This window comes from Phascolarctos cinereus, unplaced genomic scaffold, assembly GCF_003287225.1.
Source record: "Phascolarctos cinereus isolate Bilbo 61053 unplaced genomic scaffold, phaCin_HiC Scaffold_4;HRSCAF=312, whole genome shotgun sequence".
Taxonomy (NCBI): domain Eukaryota; kingdom Metazoa; phylum Chordata; class Mammalia; order Diprotodontia; family Phascolarctidae; genus Phascolarctos; species Phascolarctos cinereus.
The window spans coordinates 93,399,610-93,410,606 of record NW_027555847.1 but is presented as its reverse complement, the minus strand read 5'-3'; the positions used below and the strand labels follow the sequence as shown (position 1 = coordinate 93,410,606).

Below are 10,997 nucleotides of genomic sequence, written 5' to 3'. Positions count from 1 at the left end.
GTAAAATCAGAAAGATGGGACTGAAGTTATTTTTTATCTCTGGGGGCAGATTTGGGTTGAGGAGGAAGTAGAAAGTTGTCCATGAGGCCCAAATGTGTAACTTTTTCTGCCTCCTTCCTGATTCCACCTTGGGAAAGGCCAAAGAACCTAGGATCTGGTAGCCTTCCAAGAGGCTACTTCCTATCCTGCCCCAGTGAGTTAAAAGGAAGCTCACGGTTGGTGGATGGAAATGCCCACTTTGTGCTTCAGTTGTTTTTAGAGTCCAGTGCTAGGTGTACTACTTTTACAGTTTTTCCTGTAATCCCAGTTTCTGCTTGCCCCCTTTCCATCAGAATCAACAAGGATTTATTAAGTAGCCAGAATATAATTTTTTTCTTCTTTCCTATCTAGTCTTCCTTTTCCACTTTCATTTCCCCTCCCCTAGTGTAAGCCCTCACTACTTCATCTTTGGACTATTGCAATAGCCTCCAATAATTTCCTTGACCTTCTCCCTCTTCTAATCCATCACCACATGTGGCAAAGAATCCAAATGAGGCTGTATGCTTCTTGGGTTAGCAGTTGTTCCTTGGAACACATTTAGGGAAATACTGCTCTTGACTTAGATCTTCATTCTCTACTGATTTTTAAGTTGAATTCACCTCTAAATTCAGGCTCAAGATGAAGCACTCTAAACCTCTTGCCCACTTGATGCCTGTTTTTCACCTGAGTTCAGAGATGTGCCACCTCCAAATCCCTAATTACCTTTCTGCCACTGCCACCATCCCTGAGTGCTCAAGCATTCAACATTTATTAGGCGTCTGGTGTGGGCAAAGCATTGGCTAGAAACTGGGGAAGATACAAAACCTAGATATAACTTTCTTCTTGGAGTTTGCTTAGCAAGGGCGATAAAGGTACCAACACAGGTTGCTCTAATACTCAATATTGTATGGTAAGTCCAGGTGCAAAACAGAGTGCTATATGAGATCTTAGAGGGAAAGTCATTATTTACAAGTCACTGGCTGTTGAGTAGGGGTTCAGGGAAGGCTTCACGGAGAACAGAGGTGGCAGCTGAACTAAGTTTAAAAAAATGGATAGGAATGAAGAGGCAAAGAGGGAGAGGGAAACACATTCAAGGCATATGGAGGAGTATGAACAAATGGTAAGGAATTGCATACAGTGAGACTGGCAGAGAGAAAGAGTGATCAGTATGGCTGGAGCATAGAATGGGTGGAGGAGATAAGGCTGAAAGGATGGTGTGGTGCCTGATTATGGAGGACCCCAAATGCCAGGCTGAGGAACTGGAATTATATGCAGATAGCAGGGATCCAGTGACAACTTTTGTACAGGAGTGATGTTATCACTACACATGAAAAATATTAGCCGGATGGTGTGTGAAGGATGTGGTTTGTCCTTCATTCTTGAAGAGGACCATGACGTCAGGAAGGTGATGCCATGACTTGCAAGTGGATTGGATTTAAGTGAGGGAGGGCGGGGCAAGGTCACCAGCCCCACTTTCCTCTGGGGCTACCTGGGTCCAGTGGCAAGATACAGATCAGGATGACTGCAGATGGCTCTGGATGAATTGGAAGGATCATGAGAAGGATGAAACGGAGATGGAAGGAGTAGAGGCAAGAAGAGACTATTTAGGAGGATGATTATAGCAGTTCTACACACAGGTGGTAATAATAGCATTTTTAAGTGCTTGAGGGTTTCCAAAGTGCTTTACATCTGTTACCTCATTTGATCTTGACTCAACAACCCAGTGATATAGGTGCTATTGAGGAGCCTGAGGCTGAGAGGTTAAATGCCACGCTCTGGGTCACATAGTTAAGAATTCAGAACTTAGGGCTCCAAGGCCAGAATTTGGGCCACTTCCCTACCTGGTAATGAGAGCTTGTACTGGAAGGTGGCATTTGGAACAGAGACAAGGGTGACAGCATTCTTTATCCTTCTCCTGGCCAGCATACTGATTACCATTAAGTGTGAGTTTTCTAGGGTTTTCTATACAAAGAGAAAAGAGTAAGTTAAAGGTAAATATAAAATATGTAAAACATGAAAATTCTACCCTCCCCAAGATGGGAGAGTTCTCATTTCTCTTGTTTATTCCCCATAGCCCCATAATCTGAGGACATCACTATCTGACACAACCCATTGCATTGTCACCATATCCTTTTGCCAGTACAAGGTTCACAAAGCTCAAAAAATGCACAGATTTATTTAAAGGTCAATACAACGGATCGGTGATATTATCAAATTAAACATATCCTTCTTCAGTTCAACTCAATCATGAACTGCAGCACCTCCATGAATTCTCATCCTGTGTGATTCTTGTTCACGTTCTTTAGTAGATTCTCTTTGAAGGATCTGGCCTTTCCATATTTTATACACATCAATGCAACTGCTAGGCTGTTATAACTTATTCCGTTATATAGTCATTGCACCTCTTTTTCCAATCATGCACTTCCTCATTGATATTCTATAAGCCAATTCTGGTGTATAGGTCACAGGAACAAATAAGGCCCATGGCATATGTATAGGAAATAATGACATCCACCTATGAATAACATTCATAGGGCTGCCATATAGCCTGGAAAACCACAATAATTTATAGTCAATGCCCCGAGGTAGGGGTTCAATCAGTTACATCCTATAGTCTGTCTCTGAGGCTGAGTCTCCCTATTTCAGCCACACTGGAAATACCAAGACCCATTCAATGGCCACTGACCATTCACAGGTATGGAAGATTTTCTTCCTTGTATTGATCTGTCCCTCTCTAGGCAGCCTTATGGTCCCCACTCTCAGGCACTTACCGTATTGGTGCTGAACTTAGTAGAGACATTTCAACAGCTTACTACGCTTCATCTCAGAGCTCCAGAGCTCAAGTGATCCGCCAGCTGCAAGGCTCCCCAGCATCAGGACTACAGGGGTGTGCCACAATGCCAAGTCCTTTAGTGTCTCCCACTGACCTTCCAGAAGAGCACATGCAGCCTCTTTTCCATCATCATGTCCCTCCATGGGTATATACCCTCTTCAAGCTACCTGGGTTTTTTTTTTATTATCATCATGTGACAGCTCCCAGTAAATTGGTAATAGTGGGGGTGGTGATAATGATGATGATGATGATGATGATGATATATGTGTGTGTGTTTGCTATTTGTGTCTTTAACAACTTCCCAAAGTAGTTTTCTCTACCATCCTCTATAGGATTGCTTTACTAGCAATTCTCCAGCAGAGGGAGATAGGCAACCCCTTTTGAAGATAACTACCAGGATGGTTCTTAACTTTTCCCATCCCTCTAAGACAGCAGCCAATACTGTAGCTGTGGGAGATAGTCCACAGCTCCTCTTTTCTTGGTCTTCCCTGTATCCAGCTCTAATGTGGTGCCAGACAAAAGACCTCACTCTGGATTTTTCCCTTGTGCATCAGTTCTGCTGACATTTAGCCTACAGAAGCTTGCTCAGTGATCAGAAACACTTCCCCTTGTACCTTCCAAGAATGTATTCAACCTCAATACATTTAGAGTAAATTTCATATGGTTTCCTCTTGGCCTACTCCTAAATTTCCCCCAAATTGTTCTTTTGGACCTTACAAGTTGTTCTTTGGTTAACTGGGTGGGGTATTTAAATGACCTGAAGCTGCTTCCTGCACCATTCAGGGTAGGGAGACTGACTTAGGAAGAAGCCAAGTACTTCAGTATTTCTACACATGAGTATAGTCTTAGACACATTTGAATTCAGCCTTCTATGATCTGTCTCTATTCTATTTTCTATCTTATTTCTTATTTTCCATATTCTATATTTCAGACTACTTGGTCACTCATCATGCCTGGTTCTAGAAATTCCTTTACTCAACCACATTTCTATGCACCATGTCTGGAACTGTGTCTTCATCTCAACCTGTGGAAGATCTTTTCTTCTCAAGGCCAAGCTCAAGTGCCAGGTTTTCCCTCATCCCCAGCTCCAAGTGATCTTTCCCCACTCAAATTTTCACAATCTGGCTCTCTTCTTTACTTCCATGCCATTTTATCTTGCACCATACTTGGCATTAGAGTAGAAAGCTCTTTGCAGGAACAGACTGTTTCATTCATTGTCTTCATATCACTAGCACCTGAGACAGAGCTTAGCATATTGTTGTTTAATCATTTCAGTCATGTCTGACTCTTCATAACCCCATTCAGGGTTTTCTGGCAAAGATACTAGAGTAGTTTGCCATTTCCTTCTCCAGCTTATTTTACAGATGAGAAGCTGAGGCAAACATGGTTAAGTGACTTGCCCAGGGTCACACAGCTAATAAGTGTCTGAGGTAAGATTTGAACTCAGGAAGATGCCTTTCTGATTCCAAGCTTGGTGCTCTATCCACTACCCTGACGGCCGTACTTAGCATATAGAAAGCACTCAATAAATGCTTGATGACTGAATGGCTGTGCTCAAGTCTTATTCCCCCCCCACCCCCATTAGATTGTCAGCTCCTAGAGGGCAGGATTAGTGCACTCTGAACACACCTCCTTTGCTCATCCTAACATCAAGTATGATCATGTCACCCACCCACCCCCTCTGCTTAATAAACTCTAATGGTTCCCTATTACTTCCAGGAAAAAGTAATAACTCTGCTGTTTGGCATTGAAAGCCCTTCTCAACCTGGCCTCAAGCTATCTTTCCAATCTTCACAATCTACTCCTCTCTATGAACTCTACAATACAGCTATGGTGGCCAATCCAGCCTATGTAACAAACAATCACCATGTTCAAGATTGGGGATATTAAGATGAAAGAACAAATATGAGTACTCTCAAATCTCTCCTTCAGTAGGCATTCTAAGACGCAGAGCTGAGGAAGGAGTGTGTTCCAGACACGTAGGACAGGAAGGCTGGGGCCGGCCTGGTAGATCTTAAATATCAGAGAAGGTGATACTTGATCCTAGGGGTAATAGCAAGCTACCAGTTTACCGAACAACGGAGCGATGTGTTCGTGTACGTGCTTTAGGAAAATCACTTTTGCAGAAGTGGAGGACAGATCATAGGAGGGAGAGATGTGAAGCTGGGAGCTGCAGGTGAGAGGTGATGAGGGCCTGAACTGGGCCGGTGGCTCGGAGTAGAAATAAGGGGATGCGTAGGAGAGACTGTGATGGTAGAATCAACAATATCTGGCAAGTGATTGGATCTGTGAGGTGGGGCAGGGAGAGTGAAGGATGAGTCTGGAGCCGTGAACCTGGGTTGCTAGGATAGTGGCGCCCTAGAAAGAAATAAAGGGAATTTGAATTAGGAGCGGGCTTTGAGGAAGTTTTGTTTTAGATACGTTGAGTCTGGGATGCCTACAGGACATCCAATTCTAAATGTATAGCAGGTAGTTGATGATTGGGGACTGGAGCTCAGGAAAGATATTAAGAGCTAAATATAAAGATCTGGCAGTCATTTGCAGCAGAGATGATAATTAAAGTTTGGGGAGCTAATGAGGTAATCAAGTGAGTGTACAGAGAGCAGGCCCAGGGCAGAACCTTGAGGTTTAACAATAGTTCAAGGCATGATAGTAAAGGAAACTGAGGTGACGTCAGAAGGGCAAGAGGAGAACCAGAAGAGGGGAGAGAATGCCCAATGCCGCAAAGTAATACGCCTGGAGGCACTTAAATGTTTCTTGGATTGTATCAAGCTGAATTCCTACTTCCGTCCTCCGATTTCTGTGCTTTGTGATCTGGTGCCCAGGTTAGATGTAGACAGAGTTGGGGGAAGTGAAGCCAGAGATGTAATTATACAATGAAGCCTACCAGAATCAGTGATGATTCTACTGTTGAATTGCTCTACTCAGTAAACAAAGACTTCAGTTGGCTAGAGGCTACAAGAACCAGGGCAGGTGAAATTTGGAGAAGTCCTGGATCTAGGGAGCAGCCACACCTGGAATCAGAATACTATGACTGAAACTTGTCCATCTTTTACTCACTTGTCCTCCTTTTAGGAGATTTAGATCCTTCTCTCCAAAATAAAAGATTACTACATCTCCTATAACATATAGAGAGATGAGAGGAGAGACAGATAGCAAGAGGCAGGCAGCATGGTAGACGGGGTAGGGAGCAGGCCTGGAGCCAGGAAGAGTGGAGCTCAGGTCTCATCTCTGACACCCTGACACACACTGCCTGTGTGACCCTGGGCAGGTTGCTTAAACTCTCCATGCACCAGGTGACTCTCTAAGACTCTAAATTTTAAAAGGACATGCCAGAGTTGCAGAGAAGGTGACTTCCTGCACAGTCCTTGACTCCTATGATATAGGAGTCACCTCCCCCTAACTCCAACTTGTTCTCCCCTCCCCTCCCCCTCCTTGCAATCCTTGTAGGTGAGCCAGCAACAGGGAAAGAAGGTAATAGGACTGTTTTGCTTCTTTATTTTCTCTTTGGTTTTCCACCACAAAAAGACATGCATTCTGTAGAATAAAATGAAAACCAAATGGCAAGAGGAAATCAAGTGAACAGTGGATTAGTCTTTTCTGGTCAGGTTCTGTTGTCAGGTCAAAAGGCTGGTCTGTGACCCCACTGCTAACACTGATCAGAGGAGGCTGGGTGCACTGATTTCTGAGATGGGGTGGGGGAAAAGCACAGTTGCAGAGTAAGGTATTCATCTTAGCCTGAAATCATCGTGGTCCTCTTCCTCACTTCTAGGAAAAGTGGGAAGCACAACTAAGGTTTCATTCACAGAAACTTGGAGTGGTGTAAGATCATAATCCACTGAGCTCCTCAGTCCTATTAAATCATAACGGGTGAAGTTTCCTAGGGACATGCTCTTCTTTAACAGTGTCAACTTGACTGATTAAAACCACTGAGAATCAGACTGGTATGGCTACCACAATATCAATGTAGCCATCAGACTAGATACCTCTCTATGGCAGTGTGAAAGTATGACTTTAAAGTATGAAAAGACACTCACATGGTCATTGGTATTCAGGAGCTGGAATTAAACCAATGATTTGGCCTTCCACGCATTTAAATTTTGACTTACTAGAGTGCATCACATAGACCTAGATCACTTTAGGGGCTAGAATTCAGTCATCAATGGAAAAACTACAATCTGGCATGATACGGACCTAAGTGTGTTTCATCCAGAGCTGTTCAGTGTATCTGGCCTAGGCTATTTAGAGATTAATGAGTGCCATAGATAGTTAATGGTGCTATATTTTAGGATATTGGCTTCAAAAGCTACAAGGGAAACAAAAAAAAATTATAAATGTTGACAATCTTTGTTACAAAATAGAAATGTTAACTTTTGGTCTCTTTTGTAATATACCCAGTGTAAACACAACACAAGATAACAGTGTCCCCTAGCCAAAGGCAATTTCTCATTCATAGGGATTTTTAAAAAAAATACCTGAGTACCATGACTTGTGTTCAATCACAGTAAGCCTTAAAAACAAACAAAACCTCTAAATTTTATTCCTCATAGTAAAGACCCAGTGCATAAACTTTCTTTTAGAATGGTTATTTCCTCTAACAGGGAGGGACAGGGAACAAGAACAGGATCTTACATGGGGTAAACTTCCAACCAAACCAAGTGTGGAACATGAGGTCTAGTGCAGATCATCAACTGGGACAAGAGGAGAGTCCAACGAAAGCCTCTCCACGAAGAGCTAGGAGTCATGGTGCATGGGAGAGAACACTGAAACCAAAGGCTCTGGGTCTGAATACCTAATCTTTTGGGGCCTCACATCAAAATAAAGAGGTTGGATTAGATGTCCTCTGTGATGGTCCTTTCCCCTGTAACTACTCCAATCTGGTTCTCTAATCTCATCAGGCCCAGACAATGACCACCTCACCACTGAGAAGGTACCATTTTCTCCTCCATTGCCTTCTAGCCCAACCTTTTTTTAAAATAATATCAATTTTGACATCAGAAGCTGAAGGAAAAGTCCATCATGCACACACAAGTTTCATTTTATTTTCCCAACTTGTTCTGGCTCTGTTACAAAAGACAGTGGGACAGAGAAAGCCTTTGACTCCCCAGGAAGCCCCAGAAATAATCAGGGGGTTCTACTTCCCTGCGATAGTAAAAGTCCTTTAAGAAACAGTGTCAGCAGTCTGCAGGCTGCTCTCTTGTGCATAAACTGACTTGATTATGTCAAAGGTCCCAGCCTAGGAGGGGATGGGAGGCTAGACTCTCATCGCGAGGCCATTGGCAGAGCTATGGAAACACATGGAAAGATGGAACTTAAGAGGTAAAAGAAGGGTGTTTTTTTGTTTGTTTTTTCAACATTTCTGTTCTGCATGCCACATACATGCCTTGCATAAACCCAAATGGTCCGCATTACTGGTCTGCCAAGGACATTAAAAAAAAAAAAAGACGAGCCTTGGAATTATAGACCAGTTGGAAGCACAGCAGACCCACTGGCAAGCTGATGGCACTGAATTCAGTCGGCCAATAGTTGGTAGGAAGTATCCAAGCTTTGGAGTGTTAGAGCTACCACAGAGTCATCAATGTACACATCATGAAAAGGACAAATGTAGGAACTAAGGCCTGAAATGTGAAGGTTGGATACAGCCCTGCTGTTTTCCTAACAACCAGAAGGTAAAAATGGAAATAAAAGGAAAACTGAAAAAGCTGGATAAAAACAAGAGCTGTGAGTCTATCCTTAAAGAATATGGAGCAATGAAAGGACCTAGGAGCCCTGGCTGACTTCTTGGGAGCACCAAGAAAAGTGACCGATGGCTGAGCAGGGAGTACAAGGTTCCAGACCTGCTGCACCTATGATGAAAAACTTGCGGGCGCTCGTGGCATGCTGCTCCCCACAGGCTACACATCCAGCCCAAAGACAAGTCCAAATCTCAACTTGAAACGTCTGCCGTTGATACTGACCACAGACCAATGCTTGGTGCAGTACAAACCAAAGCCCAGCTTGGATTCTACGCACATACCAAGTCTCAGAAAATCTGTCATTTTTCACACCTGCAGAAGTGCGTCTCTTTGAATGTTTGGCAGTTCTGTTTCATACAAAGGTTTGCTGATTGTGTCTTTTATCCACTTTTTTTTCTTTCTGCAAACCCAAAGAAGTGGTTCGCTTTTTAAAATTCCATTTTCTTTCCAAAATGAGGAGAGAAAAACGTTCATATTCTTCAGTCCTGCTTTCAAGTGTCCTTTTTGTTTTGTCCAGATCAAGATGAAAAACCACATTCAAACCCCAAACTAAAACATGAGAAAAACCTATCAGTTTCCCCTCATGCATCTATGCAAGGATATAATCCTATGTGCTCTACTCTATCACAGAAGGAACATGATGTTTTGCAACAGACAAGCTGTTGCCATTAAATATACTGCACTGATACTAGGGTCATTTGCCCTGAACACACACAGTGTACACCTTCTCTCGACCACAGACCCACACACGTTACACAGGATTGGGCCACTGTAGCTGCTCCATGGAAAATCCCACACACTGGCTGGAAAATGGCCAGACATACATAAATGCTGGTCATGAAGCCAAACTAGGAAGGACTAGGGGCCCACTTGGGCAAATTGGAGTGTGGGAGCTGGGTTTGAATGGAGCACTTCATGGGCATCAGCTACTGAGGAGGGTGCTGCACCATGAGATGGCAAGCCACGGAGGACCCAGTGATGACGGCTTCCCACTGTGCCTTTCAGTGATCGTGGCCTGTCTGGTCAGAGGGCCATGTGGTGATGACTTAAGCACCTGGAAAACTGTACCTCCCATGATTTCACATTACACCCTTAGGTGATGCGTTGCTTCTTCTCAGGATTGTCACTTGAACCCATGGTTTGAACCCCACCCCACATGTCCCACTTCTGCTTTAAATGGTGAGGAGGGGAATGCAGCCTACACCCACCCCTCCTTCGTGACACACCATGGGGGCCATGAACGTCCAGCGGTTCGTTTCTGGGTCATACATCTCTACTGAGCTCAGGTTGGACTGTCCGTCATAGCCTCCCACGGCATACAAGCGCCCACAGTTTGCTACCAGGGAGACCCGGCTCCGGCGTGTATTCATGGGGACAATCAGGTACCACTGGTCTGCCACAGAACTGTAGACCTCAGCGATGCTAAGGAAGCCAGAACCATCGTAGCCCCCACAGACGAACATCTTACTGCCCAAGGAGGCAGCTCCGTGACGGCAACGTTTGTTGAGCATGCTTGCCACTGGGTGCCAGGTGGCTATGTGATGGTTGTAATATTCCACCTGTGGTTGGGAGGGACAGGCACACAAGAGTCAAAGGAAAGGTGGATCTCAGTCCCCACATTAAGTTAAATCTATGATCTCCTGCAGCACTGTAACATAACTGCCTTCCCACTGGTGACTGGAGGATTCTAGGGTAAGCTTTGCTACTCATATATGGTGTGACTTTGGGTAGGTCACTGCTCATGTCTAATCCACAACCTCCTCAGTCATACTGGGGGCTGACACTGATCCCCTGCTTCTCAATTGAACTGTGGAGTATGCTTTTCAAGGGCAGGTCAGCCTTTTCTAGCACAAATGCTAATTTTACATGTTTAAACAATAAAATCTTGAACAAACTATGGTCCTTTAATGTAAGGGAATTTTAGGATCACTACAAATGACCAATTTGAAGAATATAAAGAAATTATGGAAAGAGATGAAATAATGCACAGTAAAGAAAGTAGAATTAGGAGAACAACATGCACACTGACTACTACAAAGGACGTATCATAGAAGGGGAGTAGACCAAGAACAGACGGGGAAGTGGAGGAATAAGGGAAACAGTGCCATCGTTAAATTTTAAAAATTGAAGACAGTTTTCAATGAGGTTTTACACTGGCTTGTTACGTTGTTTTAAAAAATAAAATAGAAAAAAAAATCAAATGATACAAAAAACTGCTCAGAAACTTAGTTAATAGGAGCCTGTCTTGCACATAATGGTGACCTAATAAATATCAGATACCTTCAGGAGGAGGACATGAAAAGAGGGCTAGAAAATGTGCTTTAAGCTAGAATGGGGAATTTAGTTTTGTTTTTCTTTTCTATTTGTATTAATTTTCTGGAAGCTAGGAACTAACTATAGTGAGTATGGTG

At 43.5% G+C, this 10,997-nt stretch overlaps 1 protein-coding gene across 7 annotated transcripts in view; it reads right to left on the bottom strand.

Moving 5' to 3' along the window:
- Positions 1-7,871: 7,871 nt before the first annotated feature.
- KLHL18 (kelch like family member 18) overlaps positions 7,872-10,997 on the bottom strand; it is an 87,697-nt gene continuing 84,571 nt past the window's right edge. For all 7 annotated transcript variants that reach the window (XM_078152447.1, XM_078152448.1, XM_078152451.1 and 4 more), the window contains one exon: positions 7,872-10,145. In XM_078152447.1, coding sequence (XP_078008573.1) covers positions 9,759-10,145 — 387 coding nt within the window. In that variant the 3' untranslated portion in view covers positions 7,872-9,758. The remainder of the gene's footprint in view (positions 10,146-10,997) is intronic.